This window comes from Pongo abelii, chromosome 17 (assembly GCF_028885655.2).
Source record: "Pongo abelii isolate AG06213 chromosome 17, NHGRI_mPonAbe1-v2.0_pri, whole genome shotgun sequence".
NCBI lineage: Eukaryota > Metazoa > Chordata > Mammalia > Primates > Hominidae > Pongo > Pongo abelii.
In genome coordinates this window covers 22,446,389-22,472,617 of record NC_072002.2, presented here as the reverse complement: position 1 = coordinate 22,472,617, position 26,229 = coordinate 22,446,389, and the positions used below count along the sequence as shown (strand labels likewise).

The following is a 26,229-nucleotide window of genomic DNA, read 5'->3' as shown; positions in this document are numbered from 1 at the left end:
AATTACAGTTTTCTTTACATTTCCCTAAAAAGCAAGGATGGGCCGGGCATGGTGGCTCATGCCTGTAATCCCAGCACTTTGGGAGGCCGAGGCAGGCAGATCACGAGGTCAGGAGATGGAGACCATCCTGGCTAACACAGTGAAAACCTGTCTCTACTAAAAATACAAAAAAAAAAATTAGCCAGGTATGGTGGCGGGCACCTTTAGTCCCAGCTACTCAGGAGGCTGAGGCAGGAGAATGGTGTGAACCTGAGAGGCGGAGCTTGCAGTGAGCCAAGATCGCGCCACTGCACTCCAGCCTGGGCGACAGAGCTAGACTCTGTCTCAAAAAAAAAAAAGGAAGTCAGTCAAAATGGGCACAGGAGGCCCACTCAGTCCCCCAGCCACCGAGCTCTAAGAAAGTCTCTCCAAATCCCTAAGGTGAGGTAATGCTCTGAGGAGCAATTTTTAAAACACTGCCCTAAACATAATATATATCAAATAAATTGCATGTATTAGATTTCTAAGATTTTTCTCAACGTTTTAAATTATGTGCCAGATATCTACCAAATATGCTTAGTTTGACCAGAGAATACCTCTAAGGTAGCCTTAAATTACTTCAATTTGCAAAATGACAGAAAAATATCAACAGAAAATTAAGGTGAAATGTAACATAAGGTCTGTAGAATTTTATATGTACTTGCAACCTACAGCTTCACAACTGACTTACTATAACTTTCTTTTTTTTTTTTTTTTTTTTTTTCCTGAGACAGGGTCTCTCTGTTGCCCAGGCTGGAGTGCAGTGGCACAATCGCAGCTCACTGCCGGGCTCAGGTGATTCTCCCACCTCAGCCTCCCAGGTAGCTGGGACTACAGGTGTGCACCACCATGTCTAACTAATTTTTTGTATTTTTAGTAGGGACAGAGTTTCACCACATTGCCCAGGCTGGTCTCAACCTCCTGGGCTCAAGTGATCCATCCGCCTAGGCCTCCCAAAAGGCTGGGATTACAGGCGTGAGACACTGTGCCCGGCCTGATAACTCTTTTCTTTGTTCAGTGGAAACTATCACCATAATACATGAGGGGAAAACACAAAATTCAAATATAATATTGTCAAAAGGTACCTTTTTTCTCTCCCATAACTTCTTTAGGTTCACTAGCTTTTTTTCCATTTTTTCCATTAGGAAAGTATTTTTCAAATCCTGTTAGAAAAAGAAAAAAAATACTTATCTTCAAACTAAAATTCATCAGGTTTTGTGTTCATTTTGTTTTCAAAGCAGCTGATGCATCATTGAAAAGCACAAGCTGGCCAGGCACGATGGCTCATGCCTGTAATCCCAGCACTTTGGGAGGCTGAGGTGGGCAGATCACCTGAGGTCAGGAGTTCGAGACCAGCCTGCCCAACATGGCGAAACTCCGACTCTACTAAAAATACAAAAAATTAGCTGGGTGTGGTGGCGGGTGCCTGTAATCCCAGCTACTCAGGAGGCTGAGGCAGGAGAATCGCTGGAACCCGGAAGGCGGAGGTTGCAGTGAGCCAAGATCGCACCAGTGCACTCCAACCTGGGCGACAAGAGCCAAACTCAGTCTCCAAAAAAAAAAAAAAAAAAAAAAAAAAAAAAGCACAAGCTAAAAGCATAACATTTCTTGTGTACAAGTACATCAAAGTCTAAATAATATAGTTCACACAACCCAGAAGTGTTAAAGGAAAAAGCCTCCTTTTTGCATATCAATTTCATTATCTACAAATGTGTTACATTTGAAGATGACATATCTTCATCGCTGTAATCAGACATAAGTTGGAGGCAGGGGAATGGGTTACAGAAGGAGACAAAAGACCCAACCTAAGAATGTAGAACACTACAGCCACACCTAAGCATTTACCTTTTGGGGGTCGAGAACAGAATCTTTGATAAGCAGCAATTACATCTGTCAAAAGAGAATTTCTGCTGGCCCTTGCTTGAGTTGTAACAAATCGGTAAAGCTGCAACATGACATAAAAATAAAACCATGGTTATATCAAGATAAAAAATTTAAAAGAGCTTCATTTCCTGGTCATAAAGTAGATGAAAGGTCTCTCTCTTCCACAGGTGGTTATGAAGTAACACAGAATGACTCCCTTAGTGAGAACTAGGATTACCTAGCACTAGGCCACTGATTCCAGCAAAAGAACCAGGAGACACACATTATTATCCAGAAAACAAAAATATTTCAAAATCAGACATAATGTAGAATTGCAGTCCAATTATAATTATGTGACAACACATTCACTTTGATGATGTTTGTTTAATTTGTAGCATTCAAAAGACAAACCCTGGCCAGGTGCAGTGGCTCACACCTGTAATTCCAGTACATTGGGAGGCCGAGGTGGGTGCATCACAAGGTCAGGAGTTCAAGACCAGCCTGGTCAAGATGGTGAAACCCTGTCTCTACTAAAAATACAAAAATTACCCAGGCACAGTGGCAGGCGCCTGTAATCCTAGCTACTCGGGAGGCTGAGGCAGGAGCACTGCTTGAACCCAGGCGGCAGAGGTTGCAGTGAGCCGAGATCGCGCCACTGCACTCCAGCCTGGGCGATGGAGTGAGACTCCGTCTCAAAAAAATAAAAATAAAATAATAGTTATAAAAATTACAAAACCAAATAAAACCACCTCACACCCACTATAATCAAAAAGACAGACAAGTGTAGGTGAGGATGTGAGAAACTGGAGCCCTGTACACTGTGCTGGTGAGAATGTGAAATGGTGTAGCCGCTTTGGAAAACAGTTTGACAGATCTCCAAAATGGTACCATATGACCATATGGGTCACCATATGACCCAGCAATGCCATCCCTACCCAAGGAAGCTGAAAACACATGTCCACGAAAAATATGCACACAAATGTTCACAGAAGCCTTATTCATAACAGTCAAAAAGTAGGAACAAGCCAAAGATTCACCACCTGATGATGAACAGATAAATAAAATGTGTTATACCCATACAAGAGAATACCAGTCACTCAAACAAAAGAATGAAGTACTGACACGTGGATGAGCCCTGAAAACATCATATTAAGTGAAAGAAGGCAGACACAAAAGGTCATATATTATGATTCCATTTATATGAAATGTCTAGAATAGGCAAATCCATAAAGAGATAGATACATTAGTAGTTGCCTAGAGTTGGGGGAATGATTACAGAGAAATGCGAAATGATTACTAATGGTCACAGGGCTTCTTTTTGGAGTGCTGAAAATGTTCTGGAATTGGAGACAGTGATGATGGTTGCATAACTTTATGAATATGTTAAAAACCAATGAACTGTACATTTAAGATGAAGAATGGTTTGTAAATTAAAATATCAATAAAAAACAAATAAAACAGAATGAGATGATTTAACTTCAAATAAATACACAATTCTACACAGCAAAACAGGACAGGAACACCAACACTGTTTTTGTCTGAGTGCAATACTGGCCTGGGAGACTTTGGAGCTTATGTTGTGTTACACCCTGCCCAACCACCGGAACACTTGGCCTATGAAATAACCACTGATAACAGATAAGAATGCAACATAAGAGTTTTTTTCCAGTGCCAAATCCATTAAGGGTGTAGATTAAAATGAAATGTTATTCAAGCTAGACAAGTCAACAACTCCAGGCCAGGTGCTGTCAAGCAGTGGAGTGTCCAAAGGGGAATCAGAACCAGTTCCAACCCCTAAGAAGCACAGAAACATAGCGAAGAAAATCATGGGACAAATCAGTTACACTATGGCATAACAACGTAACCAAACGAAAGCTCTGAGTACAGGGAACAGGAGTGGTGCAGAGGTAATATGAAGGGGTCTTTATATTGCCACGTCTTAGTCTTAGTACTTTCTGTTCCGCTATAACAGAGTGCCTGAAGCTGGGTAATTTACAAAGAAAGGTTTATTTAGCTCACAGTTCTGCAAGAGGGGAAGTATGAGAAACAGGGTGCTGGGCTTACGGTGAGGGTCACATGCTAGGTCAAATTATGGCAGGAGAAGGTGCTACATCAAAACATGGTGGGAGAAGGTCAATGGCAAAGCGGCCACATGCCATGAGGGAGGAACTTCTACTTTATAACAACCTAGGGTCTCTGAAATTAAGCCAGTCCCACCACAGCTCACAGAAGGCACTACCTCTAGAATGGCACCAAGACACTCCTGAGGGCTCCACCCCCATGGCCCAAACACCCCACTGGGCCCCACCTCCCAATACCACTACCATGGGGAACAAATTTCAACATGAGTTTTGGTGAGGCCAAACTCAAACCATAGTACCATATAAAGCAAGTCTTTATAGCACCATAAAGTTTAGTACAGAACTGGGCACTGTATGCCCTCCATAAATATTGACTGAAAAGCCCTTTTTAGGCTCTATTTTCAAATTGTGTTGACATGGAAACCCCTAGCAATAATCCGTGACTGAATTTAACACTGAGGTTGTGTTCTATGAAGAAATCATCAGTGAAACTTCTTCTCCTCTGCATATCTAATCCAAGATCCGCGTGTCTATCATTCAAAGAATAATGTAAGAGATACTAATTCACAAAATTTAAGTTGAGAGCACCGCATTTTGGAGAATTAGCCTTTATGTTTGACAACACGAGCACTTTTCAGTTGCTTTATCAACAGTCTTATTCCTCTGGGCATAACACCTGAGAACTCATCTCTCAACACATCAGAATCTCTTCCTCACCGTGAAAGCAGTACTTCTGTCTCTGATCTTTAACGGTAGCAGGAACATAAAGGAAAACCTGTCCTATCAGACTCCCTCACAGCACAGTAATGCCCAGGTGTCACCAGGCAAATCTTCAGAGAGTACCAAAGAGTATGTATCAAGACCGCGAACCTCCCCACCCTCGGCAAATCAATCAGCTACAGCTGTCAGCACAGAGGACTTCCTTATATATCAGCATCTGAGTGATACTCACAGGGACAACAGTGTCACTCAAAAGGAAAGCCTTTGGGTAACACTTCTGACATAAAACTGCAAACTCACAACGCAGATCCCTATCTGGAACTGTATGTCTGAATCCAATATTCATGAGCAGCAAAAGAAAAGCGGTCAGGCCGGGCAAGTCTGTAATCCTAGCACTTTGGGAGGCCAAATGGATTGCTTGAGGCCAGGAGTTTGAGACCAGCCTGGCCAACAAGGTGAAACACCATCTCTACTAAAAATAAAAATTTAGCCAGGCATAGTGGCGGGCGCCTGTAATCCCAGCTACTCGGGAGGCTGAGGCAGAATTGCTTGAACCCTGGAGGCGGAGGTTGCAGTGACCCCAAATCACACCACTGCACTCCAGTCTGGGAGACAGAGCGAGACCGTCTCAAAAAAAAAAAAAAGAAAAGAAAAGAGATCAGAGCTTGGTAAAACAGGGAAATGGATACAGGAAACCGAAAAAGGACCTACCACAGGGCAGCGTGGCATGACCATAGTGAAGAAATTGATTTAAGACTGGCAAAGGAGCCTCAAAGAGTAAAAATCATGAATGCAGGCACTATTATTCCCCCTCCCCACCCCCGCCCTTTTTTTTTTAAGAGACAGGGTCTGTCACCCACGCTGGAGTACAGCAGTGCAATCACAACTCACTGGAGCCTCAACCTCCCGCGCCAAGCAACCCGCCTTGGCCCCCCGAGTTGCTGGGACTATAGTCGTAAGTCACTGAGCCCAGGTAAGAAAAAAAAAAAAAACAATTTGTAGAGGCCAGGAGCTATGGCTCAGGTCTGTAATCCCAACACTTTGAGAGGACGAGGCGGGAGGATCGTCTGGGTCCTGGAGTTCCAGGCCAGCCTGGGTAACTGGGCAAGATGGTGAACCCCATCTTTTGAGACGGAGTCTTGCTCTGTCGCCCAGGCTAGAGTGCAGTGACCCGCTCTAGGCTCACTGACAGCTCCACCGCCCAGGTTCACACCATTCCCCTGCCTCAGTCTCCCGAGCAGCTGGGACTACAGGCGACCGCCACCACGGCCGGCTAATTTTTGCATTTTTAGTAGAGACGGGGTTTCACTGTGTTAGCCAGGATGATCTCGATTTTCTGACCTCGTGATCTGCCCGCCTGCTGGGATTACAGGCGTGAGCTACCGCGCCTGGCCTCTCCAGAAACTTTTTAAATATCAACCACGGTGCTGTAGTCCCAGATACTCCGGAGGCTGAGGCGGGAGGATCGCTTGAGTTTGGGGCTGCAGTGAGCTGTGTTTGCGCCGCTGCACTCCGGCCTGGGCGAAGAAGCAAAACCCCGTCTCTAAAAAAAAAAAAAAATTTTTTTTAAATTGTAGATCGGAGGGTCTGCTACCCTACCCAAGCTGGTTTCCAACTCCTGGACTCAAGCGATTCTCCCGCCTCGGCCTCCCTAAGTGCTGGGATCGGAGGCGTGAGCCCCGGCACTAGTCTATCTCCCCTTACAGTGAAGACGTTGAGCTCATTACCTCAAGGGCGCTGGGATAGCAGGAGGCCAAGCTAGGTTCCCGTGGCCGACCCGGGGACCTCAACCACCACCCGTACACCAGTGCAAGGCTGAGGAACCGTGTCACTTAAACAGTGAGAGCGACTATTCGACACGTGAACCTTTCATTGAGACAGATCACGGCCATGGTTCTGTCAACACACTATCATTGTCAGAAACAGGTATCAGGTCCCGTGTGTGTATCTAGAGGGATGGCTACCAACAGAGAAAGAGCCTCCTGCTGAGAGCAGGCCCTGATATGCAACGAACACAGAGTCCCTGGTCTGAAAAGGTGACATTCTTAATAATAATAGCTAATACTGCCAGTCCTGGAATGCCCGCAATGGCCCCATTCAACAGACCGGAACACGGAGACTCGGAGAGGTTAGGCAGCCCGACTCCAAAACCCATCCGTGCGACTACATCGTGCTCGTGCTGCCGACTCAAAATTACAGACGCCTTCGTTCCGTGCTCCCGGGACACGAAAGCAGGGACAAGGACGGCCACCAAGCCAACATGACCTTCGAGGCTTCAACCGCCCCGGTGAAGCGCGAAGACCCGGCTCTACTGGAGCTGCGCGTTTTCAAAACTTGAATCCCACAGGCAGGGCTGAGCGCGAATCGACGCTCCCGGGACGGGCGGAGAGACAGCGAGGGGCGCCCAGGCCCTCGGCAGGGACGGCCCGCGTGCGGCGGGAGGGCGGGGGCCGGTGACCTTGACGTCCGCTCTCCCGAGCCGGAAGTGGGCCCGAGGCAGGGTGGAGGGCGCCGGGCGCCCAGGTAGGACTCACCGTCCGGAGGCAGGGCTGCTCGCCCGGGCCCACGCCGCCAGGCACGAGGAGCTGCTGTAGACCGCGGGGCCGGCAGCCGCCCCGGCCCCACAGCCGCAAACAGCGGTGCGCCATGGCCGCCGCCGTGGCCCTCTCGGCCCGGGACGCTGCGCAGGCGCGGGCAGGCGATGACTGGCGGCCTCGGGAAGCGGGCTCGGCTCGGGGAGACGCCGCCAAGCAGCGCAGCGCGCCCGCGGCTCACGGAGGAGCCCAAGCTCTCAACGCGGCGTCTCCTGCCGCCAGCCCCGCCCCGGCGCGCTGACGTCGGCGTCTCCTCTCCGCGGCTGGCCGCGACCTCTGCCAGTGCAGAAGACAGGACCAAATAGGAGGAGCATGGGGGCGGGACCGGAGGCGGGGGCCGACGGAGCAGCCTTGGGGGCACGGCAGGAGGCGGGGCCGAGAAGGACCTTGGAGGGCAACGGGGAGCTGGAGGCGGGGACGGGGCCGAGGGAGAACTGGGGAGGGCGAGCGAGAGCTGGGGGCGGGGCTGCTGGCGCACGTGGGGGGCGTGGCTGGAAGTGGGGCCGAGGAGGGACCGGGAGGGCGAGCGGGAGCTGGAGGCGGGGCCGACGGAGGAGTGTGGGGGGCGTGGTTGGAGGCGGGGACTAAGAGGAGACGCGTGACTGGGATCCTGGGCTTCCGGGCCTGGGCAGCCGGGTGGGCCAGCCAGTAGGAGCGAGGGGGAAGTAGCGAAGGCCCCAGCGGCGGCAGACGGAAGGACCCTCCGAGCGCCAGCTGAGTCATCGGGGTGGTGCTAGGCTCTGGAGACACCGAAGCACACATTCCTGACCCCTGGGAGGGCGATGCGAAGATTCACAAGCAGCAGGGAGCGTTGGGGCTGTGCCGTGCAGCCTGCGCTCTAGGAACCCTGTCGGGGAACTGGTTCTCGGAGAGCAAGTCGAGTCTTCCAGGTAGTGGAAACTACACATTGTTTCCTGTACCGTGACAGCGGAGGAAAAAGGGAGAGGTCTCTGAACTGAGGTGGGGGATTTGGGGGTTTTTCTGAGACGGGCTCTCGCTCTGTCGCCCAGGCTGGCGACGCTGGACCTCAGTCAAAGGACAGTAATCCTTGAGAGACAGGAGACAAACCAGGTGAGTACTGTGATTACCCCAGTGGCAGTAAAACAATAACAAAAAGATATACCAGATACACCATCATACCATGCTCACACAAAAGAAAACTGAGTAGACAAATAGATTTTAGGGCAAGGAAATTCCAAACAAAATTAATTTCAGGGAAAAGAATATCACTAAGGATGAAGAGGATCGGGTTTCTTTTCCAGGGACAGGGTCTCACTCTGTCACTTAGGCTGGAATGCCATGGTGCAATCGTAGCTCACTGCAGCCTCCAACTCCTGGGCTCAAGGGATCCTCCTGCCTCAGCCTCCCAAGTAGCTGGGACCACACACGCTCGACCACACTCGACTTTTTTTATTTTGTGTAGAGTTGAAGTCTCACTTTGTTGCCCAGGCTAGTCTCAAACTCCTGGCTTTAAGCAATCCTGACTCAGCCTCCCAAAGTGCTGGGATTACAGATGTGAGCCACCCACATCTGGCCAAGAGAATTATTATTATTATTATTATTATTATAAAGGGGTCAGTTCATCAATAGGACATAACAACCCTAAACATCTTTGTTCCCATTAACAGAAGCTTAAAATACATGGAGCAAAGACTGACAGAACCACAACTTCCAATTATATTTGGAGATTTCAAATCCTTCTTTTGATAATTGACAGAACAATTAGACAGGAAAATAGTAAGTATATAGAAGACTTAAACACAACCAACTAAATCAAATAGACATTTATAGAAAACTACTCATAACAACAGAATATACATTATTTTCAAGTTTTCACAGAGCACTTATCAAAATAAACCATATTGTAGGCCATAAAAATATTAAGAGGACTCAAGTCATATAAAACATATTTTCTAACGACAATGAAATTAAATTAGAAATCAGTATCAGAAATAGGCTGAGGTGAGAGGATCACTTGAGCCCAAGAGTTCCAGACAAGCCTGGGCAAAACAGAAAGACCTCGGCTTCAAAAAAGAAAAAAAAATAGAGAAAATGAAGTAAAACCAAAGAAGAGAAAGAAGATAAGAGTAAAAATCATAAAATTAAAACTAAAAGACAGAGAGAAATGAATGAAATCAAAGGGTGTTCTTTGAGAAGATCAATAGACCAATCAGGAAAAAAGAAAATGACACGAATTGGCCCAGAACGGTGGCTCATGCCTGTAATCCCAACACTTTGGGAGGCCAAGGCAGGCAGATCAACTGAGGTCAGGAGTTTGAGACCAGCCTGGCCAACATGGTGAAACCCCATCTGTACTAAAAATACAAAACTAGCTGGGCATGGTGGTGCACACCTGTAATCCCAGCTACTTGGGAAGCTGAGGCAGGAGATTCCCTTGAACCTGGGAGGCAGAGGTTGCAGTGAGCCAAGGTCGCACCATTGCACTCCAGACTGGGCAAAAAGAGTGAAACTCCACACACACACACACACACACACACACACACACACACACACACACACAAAAGACAGACAGAGAGAGAGAGAGGAAGAAAAAGAAAGAAAGAAAGAAACAGACAAGCAAGCAGGCGAAAAACAGAAAGAAAGAAAAATGAGAAAGAAAGAAGGAGGGAAGGAAGGAGAGAGAGAGAAAGAAAGAAGAAAGAAAGAGAGAGAGAGGCCGGGCAAGGTGGCTCACACCTGTAATCCCAGCACTTTGGGAGGCCAAGGTGGGCGGATCACGAGTTCAGGAGTTCGATACCAGCCTGGTCAATATGGTGAAACCCAGTCTCTACTAAAAATACAAAAATTAGCTGGGTGTGGTGGCGCGCGCCTGTAGTCCCAGGTACTCAGGAGGCTGAGGCAGAAGCAGAAGAATCGCTTGAACCCGGGAGGCGGAGGTTGCAGTGAGGCAAGATTGTGTCACTGCACTCCAGCCTGGGTGACAGAGTGAGATTCCATCTCAAGAAAAAAAAAGGAAGAAAGAAACCCCATCTCTACTAAAAAAAAAAAAATACAAAAATTAGCCAGGCATGGTGGTAAGCACCTGTAGTCCCAGCTATTCGGGAGGCTGAGATAGGAGAATAACTTGAACCCGGGAGTCAGAGATTGCAGTGAGCAGAGATCGCGCCACTGCACTCTAGCCTGGAATGCAAGCACCTGTAGTCCCAACTATTCGGGAGGCTGAGATAGGAGAATAACTTGAACCTGGGAGTCAGAGATTGCAGTGAGCCGAGATCGCGCCACTGCCCTCTAGCCTGGAATGCGAGACTCCATCTCAAAAAAAAAAAAAAAAAAAAGACACAAGTTACCAATACCAAGAATGAAAAAGTTGACATGACTTCACATTCTACATGTATTAAAATGAAAATAGAATATATGCCAATGAATTTGAACAATGAACTATACAAATTCCTTGTGAAATACAAGTTACCAAAGCTCACTTTTAAGATAACACAAAAAGTCCTACATCTATTAAATAAATTGAATTTGTAGTTAAAAGTGTTTCCATGGGTCGGGCGTGGTGGCTCACGCCTGTAATCCCAGTGCTTTGGGAGGCCAAGGCGGGCCGATCACCAGAGGTCGGCAGTTCAAGACCAGCCTGACCAACATGGAGAAAACCTGTCTCTACTAAAAATACAAAATTAGCCAGCCGTGGTGGCACATGTCTGTAATTCCAGCTACTTGAGAGGCTGAGGCGGGAGAATCGTTTGAACCCAGGAGGCAGAGGTTGCGGTGAGCAGAGTTAGAACCATCGCACTCAGCCTGGGTAACAAGAGCAAAACTCCATCTCAAAAAAACAAAAACAAAACAAAACCTTTCCATGAAGGAGACTCCAGGCCTGGATGGCTTAACTAAGAAATTCTACCAAACATTTAAGGAAGAAATAATACCAATTTTAAAGAAGTTCTTCCAGAAAATTAACGTGGGGAAATACTTCTCAATTCTTTCTATGAGGCCATTACCCTAATATTAAAACCAGACAAAGACATTACTGAAAAACAAACTACAAAACAAAACACTATAAGCCTATATCTTCCATGAATATAGTTGCAACAATTCTCAACAAAATATTAGCAAATCAAATCAAACAATGTATAAAAAGAGCTATATACCACAACCAGTGGGATTTATCCCAGATATGAAAGGCTTGTTCCACATCAGAAAATCAATGAATGTAATCCATCAAATCAATAGGCTAAAGAAGAAAAATCGCATTATCATATCAATAGATGCAACAAAAAAAAGCATTTAACAAACTCCAACACCCATGCATGATTAAAACTCTCTGTAAACTAAAAAATAGAGGGGAACTTACTCAACTGGATAAATAATTTTTACCAAAACACCCACAGGTAAGATCGTACTTAGGGATAAGAAAGTAGAAGCACACCTGTAATCCCAGCACTTCGGGGGGCCGAGCTGGCAGATCACCTGAGGTCAGGAGTTCAAGACCAGCCTGACCAACATGGAGAAACCCCGTCTCTACTAAAAATACAAAATTAGCCGGGCATGATGGCGCATGCCTATAATCCCAGCTACTCGGGAGGCTGAGGCAGGAGAATCACTTGAACCCGGGAGCCAGAAGTTGCAGTGAACTGAGATTGCACCATTGCACTCCAGCCTAAGCAACAAGAGTGAAACTCCATCTCTAAAAAAAAAAAAAAAAAAAAAAAAAAAAATTTATATATATATACACACATACATATATATACATTTTTTTAGAGACAGAGTCTCCCTCTGTTACCCAGGCTGGAGTGCAGCGGCACAATCACAGCCCACTGCAGCCTTATACTCCTGGGCTCAAGCAGTCCTCCTCCCTGAGCCTCCCAAGTAGCTAAGACTATAGGTCCATGCCACCACACTCAGCTAATTTTTAAATTTTTTGTAGAGTCAGGGTCTCGCTATGTTGCCCATGCTGGTCTCAAACTCCTGGTCTCAAGCAGCCTACTGCTTCAGCCTTCCAAAGCACTGGAATTACAGGTATGAGCCACAGCACCCAGCCTATATATAAAGATATATTGTATACAATATACAGAGATGTAAATATATTTATATATTTCTTTTTATATATTTATTGAAAATATAGTTTTATATATAATTTTATATGTAAATAAATATAAATATAGTTTACATATATTATGTTTATATATAAAATAATTTTATATAAGCATATACATTTTTATATATTTTACATATATAATGTTTATAAATATAAACATAAATTGTACATATATGTTTATAAGTATAAACATATTTTGTACATATTCTGTATATTTATATATTTAACATATATTCGTGTTTATAAATATATATCATATATATGCGTCATATTACTTCTGTTCTCCAGAAAACCATGACTAATACAAAGACATACAAAAAACAAGTAGCAAATGTTAGAAGTCCTTCCTTCTTATCTCCAATTACTTTAGGGCTGGGCCCAATGGCTCATGCCTATAATCCCAGCACTTTGGGAGGCTGAGGCAGGTGGATCACTTGGGTCCAGGAGTTAAAGACCAGGCTGGGCAACATGGCAAAACCGTATCTTTGCAAAAAATACAAAAATAAGGCAAGCATGGTGGCACATGCCTATAGTCCCAGCTACTTGGGAGACTAAGGCAGAAGGATCATTTGAGCCCAGGATGAGGAGGTTGCAGTGAACTGAGATCATGCCATCGCACTCCAGTCTGGGCAACAGAGTGAAACCCTGTCTCAAAAAAATAAATAAATAAATAAGTAATTACTTTAAGTGTAAGTGGATTAAACTCTCCATTCAAAGGTAGAGACTGGCAGAATGATTTAAAAAAAAAAAAAAAACATGATTCAGCTATATGCTGTCTACAGGAGACCCAGTTTATATCCAAAGACACAAATGGGTTAAAAATAAAGGATGGAAAAAGATATTCTATGCAAATAGTAATTAAAAGAGAGATAAGAGGCGGGGCGCAGTGGCTCACGCCTGTAATCCCTGAGAGGCCAAGGCCGGTGGATCACAAGGTCAGGAGATCAAAACCATCTTGGCTAACATGGTGAAACCCTGTCTCTACTAAAAAATACAAAAAACTAGCTGGGTGTGCTGGTGGGCGCCTGTAGTCCCAGCTACTTGGGAGGCTGAGGCAGGAGAATGGTGTGAACCTGGGAGGCGGAGCTTGCAATGAGCAGAGATCGCACCACTACACTCCAGCCTGGGTGACAGAGTGAGACTCCCTCTCAAAAAAAAAAAGAGAGAGATAAGATAGCTATACTAACATCAAATAAAAACACATTAAGATAAAAACTCTTGGCTGGGTGCAGTGGCTCACGCCTGTAATCTCAGCACTTTGGGAGGCCAAGGCAGGCAGATCATCTGAGGTCAGGAGTTCAAGACCGGCTTGACCGACATGGTGAAACCTCGTCTCTACTAAAAATACAAAAATCAATTGGGCATGATGGCGCACACCTGTAATCCCAGCTACTCATGAGGCTGAGGCAGGAGAATTGCTTGAGCCCAGGAGGCAGAGGTTGCAGTGAGCCCAGATCGCGCCACTGCACTCCAGCCTGGGCGACAGAGAGAGACTCGGTCTCAAAAAAAAAAAAAAAAAAAGATAAAAACTCTTATAAGAGACAAGGAAGGACATAATATACTGACAAAAGGATCAATTCATCAAGAAGATATAACAATTATAAACATATGCACACCATTCAACAAAGCCCCCAAAACATATGAAGCAAATATTGATAGAATTGAAGGTAGAAACAGATGGTTCTACAATAATAGCTGGAAACTTCAATACACTACTTTTAATAATGGATATAACATGTACACAGAAGATCAATTGGGAAATGGAGGACTCGAACAATACTCTGTGTGTGTGTGTGTGTGTGTGTGTGTGTGTGTGTTGTCAGTTTTTTTGTTTTTTTTTTTTGAGATGGAGTTTTGCTCTTGTTGCCCAGGCTGGAGTGCAATGGCGTGATCTCGGCTCACTGCAACCTCCGCCTCCCGGGTTCAAGCGATTCTCCTGCCTCAGCCTCCCCAGTAGCTGGGATTACAGGCATGTGCCACCATGCCTAGCTAATTTTGTATTTTTAGTAGAGATGGGGTTTCTCCATGTTAGTCAGGCTGGTCTTGAACTCCCGACCTCAGGCGATCCACCTGCCTCAGCCTCCCAAAGTGCTGGGATTACAGGCATGAGCCACTGCAACCGGCCATGTTGTGTTTTTAAGTCAGGATCTTGCTCTGTCATCCAGACTGGAATGCAGTAGCACAATCACAGCTCACTGCAACCTTGACCTCCTGGGCTCAAGTAATCCTACTGCCTCAGCCTCCCAAAGTGCTGAGATTATAGGTGTGAGCCACCACACCCCGCTAAACAATACTATAGCTCACGCCTGTAATCCCAGCACTTTCGGAGGCTGAGGCAGGCAGATCACTTGAGTTCAGGAGTTCAAAACCAGCCTGGCCAACATGGTGAAACCTTGTCTCTACTAAAAATACAAAAATTAGCCAGGCATGGTGGTGCATGCCTGTAGTCCCAGTTACTTGAGAGGCTGAGGCAGAAGAATTGCTTGAGCCCAGGAGGAAGAGGTTGTAGTGAGCAGAGAGCATGCAACTGCACTCCAGCCTGAACAAAGGGAGTGAAACCCTGTCTCAAAAAAAAAAAAAAATTAAACCGTAAACCAACTAGACCTACAAGACATATATGGAGAGCTCCTCCCAACAACAACAGAATACACATTCTTCTCAAGTGCACAGGAAACATTCTCCAGGATAGACCATATGATAAGCCACAAAACAAGTCTCAATAGATTTAAAAAGACTGAAATCATGCAAACTATCTTCTCTGACCACACTGGAATGAAGTTAAAAATCAATAACAAGAGGAAAACTGGAAAACTCACAAATATGTGGCTATGAAACGATACACCCTCAAATAGCCAATGACTGAAAGAAGAAATCACAAGGAAAATTAGAGAATACTGCAAGACAAAGGAGAATAAAAACACAATATGCTGAAACTCATGGATGCAGTGAAGGCAGTTCTCAAACAGAAGTTTATAGCTGTAAATGGCTACATTTTAAAAAGAAGAAAGATCTCAAATCAATAACTTTACACCTTGAGGGAATAGAAAAAGAACGGACTAAACTCAAAGCTAGATGAAGGAAAAAAATAATAAAGATTAGAGCAGAGATAAAATAGAAAAGAGGAAAAGCAATCGAGAAAATTAACAAAAACAAGAGTTGGTTCTTAAAAAGATAAATAGGCCAGGCCCGGTGGCTCACATCTGTAATGCCAGCACTTTGGGAAGCTGAGGCAGGCAGATCATGAGGTCAGGAGTTTGAGACCAGCCTGACCAACATGATGAAACCCTGTCTCTACTAAAAATACAAAAATTAGCCGGGCATGGTGGCGCACACCTGTAATCCGAGCTACTCAGGAGGCTGAGGCAGGAGAATCGCTTGAACCCGGGAGGTGGAGGTTGCAGTGAGCCGAGATCTCGCTATTGCACTCCAGCCTGGGTGACAGAGCAAGACTCTGTCTAAAAAAAAGAGATCGTGTCTAGCTATATTGCCCAGGCTAGAGTGCAGTGATATGACCATAGCTTATACAAGCCTTAAACTCCCAGGTTCCAGTGATCCTCCTGCTTCAGCCTCCCAAGTAGCTGGGACTACAGGCATTTGCCACCATGCCCAGCTCTAATCCTTTTTCTGTAAAAGGTCAATAGTAATTACCCCACTTTTATTTCTGATTTTAGATATTTGCAAGTTCTCCCTGTTTTCTTTGTCAGTCTAGTTAAAGGTTTGTCAACTTTGGCCGGGCATGGTGGCTCATGCCTGTAATCCCAGCACTTTGGGAGGCCAAGGTGGGCAGATCACGAGGTCAGGAAATCGAGACCATCCTGGCTAACACAGTGAAACCCTGTATCTACTAAAAATACAAAAAAATTAGCCAGGCGTGGTGGCGGGCGCCTGTAGTCCCAGCTACTTGGGAGGCTGAGGCAGGAGAATGGCGTGAACCTGGGAGGCGGAGCTTGCAGTGAGCCGAGATCGCGCCACTGCACTCCAGCCTGGGCCACAGAACGAGACTCTGTCTCAAAAAATAAATAAATAAATAAATAAATTTTGTCAATTTTGTTTATCTTTTTTTTTTTTTTTTTTTTTTTTTTTTTTTGAGATGGAGTCTTGCTGCTCTGTCACCCAGTCTGGAGTGCAGTGGCACAATCTCAGCTCACTGCAACCTCTGCCTCCTGGGTTCAAGCCATTCTCCTGACTCAGCCTGTAATCCCAGCACTTTGGGAGCCCAAGGCGGGCTGATCACGAGGTCAGGAGTTCGAGACCAGCCTGGCCAATATGGTGAAACCCCATGTCTACTAAAAAAATATAAAAATTAGTCGGGCGTGGTGGTGCACACCTGTAGTCCCAGCTACTTGGGAGTCTGAAGCAGGAGAATCTCCTGAACCTGGGAGGTGGAGGTTGAAGTAAGCAGAGATCATGCCACTGCATACTCTAGCCTGGGCGACAGAGTGAGACTTCATCTCAAAAAAAGAAATTTAAGAAGACTTAAATAAATGAAAGGATATCCCATGTTAGTGGATTGGAAGACAATATTGTTAAGATAGCAAAACTGCCCAAAGCCATCTACAGATTCAATGCAGTCACAACTCTAAGTGCCTGCCTGCTTGCTTTTCTTTTTCTTTCTTTCTTTTCTTTCTTTCTGTCTTTCTTTCTTTCTTCTTTCTTCCATCCTTCCTTCCTTCCTTTCTTTTTCTTTTTGCAGACATGAAAATGCCAGTCTTCAAATTCATATGGAATTGCAAAGGGCCCCAAATACAACCTTGAAAAAGAATACAGTTGTAGGATTCATACTTCTTATTTACAAAACTTCATACAATCAAAACTGTAGGTGTTGGCATAAGGACAGTCATACAGACGTATAGAATATAATTAAGAATTCAGAAGTAAACTCATACATGTCAACTGATTTTTGACGAGGATGCAAAGTTCATCTAATAGAGAAGGAATAGTCTTTTCAACAAATGGTTCTGAGAGAACTGGATGCAAAAGAATGAGTTGGAGCCCTACCCCTCACACCATATACGAAAATTATATTGATTTATTTACTTACTTATTTAGAGACAGGGTCTTACTCTGTCACCCAGACTGGAATGTAGTAGTGTGATCATAGCTCACTGCAGCCTCAACCTTTGGGCTGAAGCGATCCTCCCACCTCATCCTCCACAGTAGCTGGGACTACAGGTGCACACCACTATACCTGGCTAGGTTTTTAAATTTTTTGCAGAAATAGGGTGTCACTATGTTGCTTACACTGGTCTCAAACTCCTGGCCTCAAGCAACCCTCCTACCTCATTCTCTCAAAGAGCTGGGATTATAGGTATGAGCCCCTGCACCCAGCCAAATTGTATATTTAGATGGTTTAAATGACAAATTTATACTGTAAATTTTTAGCATGATAAAAAAGAAAAAAAATACTTCAATTAAAAAAAAAGAAAAGAGGTCAGGTGCGGTGGCTCATGCCTGTAGTCCCAGTGTTTTAGGAGACCAAGGTGGGTGGATTGCTTGAGGCCAGGAATTCAAGACCAGCCCTGTCAACATGGCAAAACTCCATCTCTACTAAAAATACAAAAATTAGCCAGGCATGGTGGCACACATCTGTAGTCCCAGCTACTTGGGAGGCTGAGGCACAAGAATCACTTGAACCTGGGAGACAGAGGTTGAAGTGAGCCAAGATCACACCACTACACTCCAGCCTCGGCCACGGAGTGAGACTCTGCCTCAAAAAAAACGCCTGTAATCCCAGCACTTTGGGAGCCTGAGGCAGGCGGATCACGAGGTCAGGAGATCGAGACCACGGTGAAACCCCGTCTCTACTAAAAATACAAAAAATTAGCCAGGTGCAGTAGCGGGCGCCTGTAGTCCCAGCTACTTGGGAGGCTGAGGCAGGAGAATGGCATGAACCCGGGAGACGGAGCTTGCAGTGAGCCGAGATCGCGCCACTGCACTCCAGCGACAGAGCGAGACTCCGTCTCAAAAAAAAAAAAAAAAAAAAAGAGAAGAAAAGAAAACATGAATGAACCTTGAAAATAGTATGCTACACAAAAAGGCCACATAGTGTATGAATCAATTTACATAAAATGTCCAAATAGGCAGATCTATAGAGACGGAAGCAGATAGTGGCTATATAGGGTTGATGGAGGGAGGGGAGGGATTGGGAAGGGTGCTAGCTAAGGGTTTCAGGTTTCTTTCCAAGGTGATCAAAATGTCCTAAGATCGATTGTGGTGATGGTTGCACCGCTCTTTGAATGACCTAAAACCATTAATTTCAACATTTTAAATAGATGAACTATATGGTATATAAATGATATCTCATTGAAGCTATTTTTTTAATGGGCAAAGGACTTGAATAGACATGTCCTCAAAGAAGATATACAAATGGCCAACCAGCACATAGAGGCTCAACATCATTAGCTGTCAATGAAAGACAAATCAAAACCACGAGATTCCACTTCACACTCTAGGAGGGCTGTAATCAAAAATACTATAGATAGTACAAAATAATATAGATGTATACATAATAAAGATAACAAGTATTATCAACAGTGTGGAGAAATTGGGAACCTCATGCTAGTAGGACTATAAAATGCTTTGGAAAACTGTCAATTTTCATAGGTTAAACATAGTCACATGACTCAGCATGTCCACTCCTGGGCATCTTCCCAAGATAATTGAAAGGATATATCCACACAGAAACCTGTACATGTGTTCATAACATAGGTACATATGCTGTGTTCATAGCAGCATTATTCATGATAGCCAAAAACCAGAAAGAGCCTAAATATGTATCAACTGAATGGATAAAATGAAATGTGGTGTATTATTACAATGGATTATTATTCAGCCATAAAATGAAGACCTGATACATGCTATAGCATGGATAAACCTTGGAAACAAAGAAGTCAGGCACGAAAGACCACATATTATAAGATTGCATTTATACATTTGAAATATGCTGAACAGGCAAATCCATGGAGACAGAAGATGGTGATTAGGGATTGCCAGGGGCTGGGGGGATGGTTGATAGAGTGTGCAAGACTAATGAAGGTGGCTGCCTACATTAGGCAGGATGGTGTGGACTGTCTGAGCTTCTTGGTGTGTGCTTTTTCATAGTGTTTAACCTTATTGAACCATGTGAAAATATTACCTATTCAAATAAAATATAATACAATCTAAGACTATTAAAGGATATTATTTTTTTCAGTGCTGAGTGAGATTACAAGTACTTTCGAAAAAATAATTTTATGACTATGTATATTTTCCAAATATCCTATAATAAATGTATAATAGTTTTACGAGCAAGAAAATGTAAAATGTTGAAATATAAAAGGTTCAGGATAAGGATGGGGCCAGGTGCAGTGGATTATAGAATCCCAGCACTTTGAGAAGCCAAGTGGGGAGGACGGCCTGAGGCCAGGAGTTTGAGACCAGCCTGGGCAACACAGTGAGATCCCCGTCTGTACAAAAAATTTAAAAATTAGGCCAGGTGCAGTGGCTCATGCCTGTAATCCCAGCACTTTGGGAAGCTGAGGTGGGCAGATCACTTGAGGTCTGGAGTTTGAGACCAGCCTGGCCAACATGAGGAAACCCGATCCCTACTAAAAATACAAAAATTAGCCAGGCGTGGTGGCACGCACCTGTAATCCCAGCTACTCTGGAGGCTGAGATAGGAGAATCGCTTGAACCCGGGAGGGTGGGTTTGCAGTAAGCCAAGATCAAGCTACTGCACTCCAGCCTGGGAGACACAGTGAGACTCTGTCTAAAAAAAAGAAAAAAAAAAAACCGCCAGGCGCGGTGGCTCATGCCTGTAATCCCAGCACTTTGGGAGGCTGAGGTGGGTGGATCACAAGGTCAGGAGTTCAAGACCAGCCTGGCCCAGATGAGGAAATCCGGCCTCTACTAAAAATACAAAAATTAGCCGGGCATGGCCAGGTGCGGTGGCTCACGCCTGTAATCCCAGCACTTTGGGAGGCCAAGGCGGGTAGATCACGAGGTCAGGAGATCGAGACCATCCTGGCTGACACAGTGAAACCCTGTCTCTACTAATAATACAAAAAATTACCCAGGAGTGGTGGCGGGTGCCTGTAGTCCCAGCCACTCTGGAGGCTGAGGCAGGAGAATGGCATGAACTCGGGAGGCGGAGCTTGCGGTGAGCTGAGGTTGTGCCACTGCACTCCAGCCTAGGTGACAAAGCGAGACTCCATCTCAAAAAAAAAAAAAAAAAAAAATTAAAAATCAGCTCGGTGTGCTGGTACAGGCCTGTAGTTCAAACTACTCAGGAGGCTGAGGCAGGAGGATTGCCTGAGCCCAGAATTCAAGGCTGCAGTGACCTATGATCACACCATTGTATTCCAGCCTAGGTGACAGAACAAGACTCTGTCTTTCAAAATAAAAAAAAGTTCAGTATAAATTTTTTTTTCATCAGTGTGGACAGAAACAAAGTTACAAAATGAAAAGTAAAAGCTCTTCATTTCTCATGTTCACATCTTAAGGTAACTTTCTTTCTTTTTTTTTTTTTGAGACGGAGTCTCACTCTGTCACCCAGGCTGGAGTGCAGTGGCCTGATCTCGGCATACTGCAAGCTTTGCCTCCCAGATTTCAAGCTATTCTCCTGCCTCGGCCTCCTGAGTAGCTGGAATTACAGGTGCCCGCCACCATGCCCGGCTAATTTTTTTGTATTCTTAGTAGAGACGGGGTTTCACTGTGTTAGCCAGGATGGTCTCGATCTCCTGACCTCGTGATCCACCCACCTTGGCCTCCCAAAGTGCTGGGATTGCAGGTGCGAGCCACTGCGCCAGGACTTTTTTTTTTTTTTTTGACACAGTCTAACTCTGTCACCCAGGCTGGAGTGCAGTGGCTGATCTCGGCGTACTGCAAGCTTTGCCGCCCAGATTTCAAGCTATTCTCCTGCCTCGGCCTCCCGAGTAGCTGGGATTACAGGCACCTGCCACCATGCCCGGCTAATTTTTGTAGTTTTAGTGTTTCACTATGTTGGCCAGGCTGGTCTCTAACTCCTGACCTCAGGTGATCCATCTGCCTTGGCCTCCCAACGTGCTGGGATTATAGGCATGAGCCACGGTGCCCGGCCTTTAAAGGTAACTTTCTAGATAGTTTTTTCTGTGTGTGTGTGTGCATACATTTTATATGTATTTGCAAGCATATAAAACTAATTTTTAGGCCAGGTGTGGTGGCTGATGCCTGTAATCCCAGCACTTTGGAAATCCAAGGCTGGTGAATTGCTTGAGGCCAGGAGTTTGAGACCAGCCTGGCCAACATGGTAAAATCCAGCCTCTACTAAAAATACAAAAAATTAGCCGGGCGTGGTAGCATGCACTTGTAGTCCCAGCTACAAGGGAAGCTGAGGCCTGAGAACTGCTTGAACCCGGGAGGCAGAGGTTGCAGTTAGCCGAGATGGTGCCACTGCACTCCAGCCTGGGTGACAGAGTGAGACTCTGTCTCAAAACAAACAAACAAAAAAACAAAAAAAAAACCTTATGTTTACGTGAACGAACGTGTACTTTATGCACCTTGATTTTTTCTTTTGCTTAACATATATTTTTGTATGTTAATAACATATTGTTCCCCCCAGTCATTAATAAGCTCTATTGTATTCTCTTGTAAAGCTTTAATAGTTTTCTCACCAAGCGTCATTTAGACTACTTCTCATTTCTTATTTCAGAAGCCACTGTGAGCTTTTTTTCTGAGACAGGGTCTTGCTCTGTCACCCAGACTGGAGTGCAGTGGCACGATCATAGCTCACTATAGCCTTGAACTCCCAGGCTCAAGCCTCAACTTTCTAAATAGCTGTGACTACAGGCCTGCGCCACCACAGCTGGCTAATTTTTTAAAATTTTTGTAATGTTGAAGTTTCACTATACTGCTGAGGCTTGTCTTGAACTCCTGGCTTCAAGTGATCCTCCCATCTTGGCCTCCTAAAGTGCTGGGATTACAGGCATGAGCCCATGCTCCCAGCCAATTATTCTTATCGGTACATGCATATATACACATGTGCCAGCGTCCATTCAGAGGATGGTTTCCTAGTAGAGAGATTGCCTGGTAAACATTATTTTTTAGAAAATAATTTGTGTTTTGTGGCTAGGGCTTGGGCTCGCTCACCCAGAGTTGTGCTGTATACAGTTCCCCACTAGGCGTCAGGAGAGCCCTATAAATCTCTAGACAATGCTGTGCATTTCCAGAAAACCTTCAAATGTGTTCATAAGGCTGGTCTGAATTTTTCAAAAAATAATTTTTCTATTGTTCATAGTTCATCTCCACGAACAACCTAATGCTGTGTTTTCTATAAAGTGAAGCTGATATAATCTTTTCCAGTGGTGGTCTTGGTTTGTGCTACTGCTTCTGGCAATGGGCCTCAGGTAAAGGAACAGAAAAGACACAATGCCCAGTTGCTATCTTCCAGAAGATAATGAAAAAAACCATGAATGATGTCACTGATGCCAGGGTGCTACCAATGCATGTTGCATGAATGACAATTGCAGAACATTTAGAAGATTCTTTATTGCCCTTTTACTAGGTAGTGATCAAATATTTTTCTAAAAGTATTGACCACAATAGTATACTCAAATCATAAAGTTTCTAGATTTTTCCCAATTGTATCTTCTTGTAAAAAAATGTGATGATTGTCTTGGTACACCAAACTCCTTGTCATAAGCCATCTTTTGGAGTACAGTACCACAATCCCAGAAGGCATTATGTGAGAAGGCATTTGAAAGCTGAGAAGGAAATGGTTTGTTAGGAACCTAGTGAGAAGCTCTGTAAGCTAGATTGGATAGAATTAAAGTGCCCAGAAATAGAAATAAGGAGGAGAACGTAAGACGTGTATTGAAAAGACTTACTTCAGCAATTTTTTTTTTTGAGACGGAGTTTTTTGAGACGGAGTTTCGGTTTCGGCTCACCACAACCTCCACCTCCTGGGTTCAAGTGATTCTCCTGCCTCAGCATCCCAAGTAGCTGGGATTACAGGCGCCCACCACCACACCCGGCCAATTTTTTGTATTTTTATTAGAGACGGGGTTTCACCATGTTGGCCAGGCTGCTCTCGAACTCCTGACCTCAGGTGATCCACACACCTCAGCCTCCCAAAGTGCTGGGATTACAGGCGTGAGCCACCACATCTCGCCTTACTTCAGCAATTCTATGTAGGTGTTGAAAAGAGGAAACATACCACAGAAAGTAAAAGGGATGTGCTCTGTGTTTTCAGAGACAGAGTCTCACTTGTTGCCCAGGCTGCAGTGCAGTAGTGTGATCATAGCTCACCATAACCTTGAACTCCTGGGCTCAAGTGATCCTCCCACCTCAGACTCCTGAGTATCTGGGACAACATGCTCACAGCACCACACCGAGCTAATTGTTCTATTTAAAACAATTTTTTTTTTTGGCCAGGCGCAGTGGCTCACGCCTGTAATCCCAGCACTTTGGGAGGCCAAGGTGGGAGGATCGCCTGAGGTCAAGAGATTGAGACCATCCTGGCCAACATGGTGAAACCCTATCTCTACTAAAAAAATACAAGAATTAGCTGGGCGTGGTAACAGGCACCTATAGTCCCAAGGAGTCCCAAGGAGAATTGCCTGAACCCAGGAGGCAGAGGTTGCAGTGAGCTGAGATCACAGATCACACCTCTGCACTCCAGCCTGGTGACAAAGTGAGACTGCGTCTCAAAAAAAAAAAAAAAATTTTTTTTTTTTTTTTTTTTTTCCAGAAATGAGGTCTGGCTATGCTGTCCAAGCTGGTCTCAAACTCCTGGCCTCAAGCTATTCTCCTCCCTCAGCTTCCTGAAGCACTATGATTATAGGGATGAGCCACCATGCCTGTCCTGCTCTGTTTTAATAATATACTGGTACATGTTGTCCGTTTGAGTCTCAAGGTGGTTGTGAATTTAGTAAGAGAACATGTCCTTGGATTCCAGCAATATTCTATAAGTTCTTAGAATAGCTAGGAGCTGGCAGTTAGCTAGGCACTAGTAGGTAGCTACTTCTGCACCTTGCTCTGACAACGTGGCAGGTTGAAGTCTCTGCAAATAAGATCTTTACTACCATTGTATTTGAGGATCAGCGAAACATTACAGCCTTAGTTTTGTTGTAGTCCTGGGGTAATAGATGAGGCAAATATTCATGACAAATGAGAAACATCCCCTCAGAAGCTTCTTACCAACTGGGAGAATGGTTTTCTCTCTAAGTTAAAACAAACTTTCTGATACAGTAGTTTTCAAACTTACTTACTTATTTTTAGCATCAGTCCTTAGTAAAAATGAAAATTTGACACGGATTTTCAATGTATAGAATCTGAATATATACAAACAAAAAGTAGGACCGCTGCTTGAAAAAGTCCTCGGTTTTCCCCGCAGCTGTTCAATAAGGTCATAGGGCTTCCCAGACACGGCTTGAAACACACTGGACTAGACAGCTCTGTCAGTAATTACACTAGACGGAGCCCCCGCTGCCCCATGGCCAAGCCACTCCCAGTTTACAACCCCCTAGGAGTCACTTTTGACTCACTGAACAAGCAATGTTCAAGTGACTACTGTTTGCCACCACCTGGGTTAGACGCTGGGTACACAGAGATGAAGGAGGCTCAGGTCTCATCCTTGAGGAGCTCAGAGTCCATGCAGAACTACTTTCTAAACTTTAGGGAGCATTGTAATTGCCTGGGCTGCTCATTAATATGTATTATTTCTGGTTTTCACCCCAGAAATGCCCATTCAAAAGGTAAGGGATGGAGCCTAGAAAGTTGCATCTTTAATAAGCATTAATCTAGTGGGAGAAACACAAACATAAACAAGTGCAGTAATGAGGAACCAATGTGCTGGGTGTGAACGGAGGCAGCGGGAGGATTGCAGGATGACAGAGGGGCATGAGAGGCACTCAGGCGGGCATCATGAGGCCTGGAGGGCATGCCAGCAGAGGGAGCCCCAAGGGGCAAGTCCCAAATGCCTAGCTGTTAAAGTCTTCCAGAGGAGTAAGCCAGAGCCAGGGCTGAAGGGGCCGCACAGTAGGGCTGGTCGTACAACAGCAACCTGAGAGGAGCTCGCTCATATCGTGCACTGCCTCGCATCACTGTGCTAAGGACTTCACACTTATTCTCATTTCATTCTCACAAGTCCCACCAGGTAGTGCTATTAATATTCCCACTTCATGAATGATGTTGACATTTAGCGAGATTAAGTGACTTGCAGAAGGGGAACCAGGACTGGAACCCCGGTTTGTTCCTTTCCAAACCCATGTCTTCAACTGTTAAATCCTATTGCCTCTTTTTTTTTTTTTTTTTTTTTTTTGAGACGGAGTATCCCTCTGTTGCCAGGCTAGAGTGCAGTGGTGTGGTCTCAGCTCACTGCAACCTCTGCCTCCTGGGTTCAAGCGATTCTCCTGCCTCAGCCTCCCAAGTAGCTGGGATTACAGGCATGTGCCACCACACTCGGCTAATTTTTTTGTATTTTTAGTAGAGATGGGGTTTCACCATGTTGGTCAGGCTAGTCTTGAACTCCTGACCTCGTGATCTGCCTGCCTCGGCCTCCCAAAGTGCTGGGATTATAGGCGTGAGCCACAGCGCTAGGCCTTTTTTTTTTTTTTTTGAGACAGAGTCTTGCTCCGTCACCCAGGCTGGAGTGCAATGGCATGATCTCAGCTCACTGCAGTCTCAGCCTCCCAGGTTCAAGCAATTCTCCTGCCTCAGCCTCCCAAGTGGCTGGGACTGCAGACATGCCCCACCATGCCCAGCTAATTTTTGTATTTTTAGTAGAGACAGGGTTTCGCCATATTGGCCAGGCTGGTCTTGAACTCCTGACCTCAGGCAATCCACCCTCCTTGGCCTCCAAAAGTGCTGGGATTACAGGCATGAGCCACTGCGCCCAGCCCCTATTGCCTCTTAAAGGATGTAGACAAGGGAATGGACC

At 45.1% G+C, this 26,229-nt stretch overlaps 1 protein-coding gene across 4 annotated transcripts in view; it reads right to left on the bottom strand.

Moving 5' to 3' along the window:
- AFG3L2 (AFG3 like matrix AAA peptidase subunit 2) overlaps positions 1-7,700 on the bottom strand; it is a 48,126-nt gene extending 40,426 nt beyond the window's left edge. Inside the window, exons 1-4 of one of the 4 annotated variants that reach the window (XM_063716834.1) lie at positions 7,217-7,506; positions 6,103-6,225; positions 1,864-1,963; positions 1,104-1,181 (exon numbers count right to left, since the gene is read on the bottom strand). In XM_063716834.1, coding sequence (XP_063572904.1) covers positions 1,104-1,181; positions 1,864-1,963; positions 6,103-6,225; positions 7,217-7,330 — 415 coding nt within the window. In that variant the 5' untranslated portion in view covers positions 7,331-7,506. Of the gene's footprint in view, positions 1-1,103; positions 1,182-1,863; positions 1,964-6,102; positions 6,226-7,216 lie in introns of all 4 variants that reach the window. The other 3 variants (XM_063716833.1, XM_002828017.6, XM_054538173.2) reach the window with 3 other exon arrangements.
- Between the last annotated feature and the right edge of the window lie 18,529 nt (positions 7,701-26,229).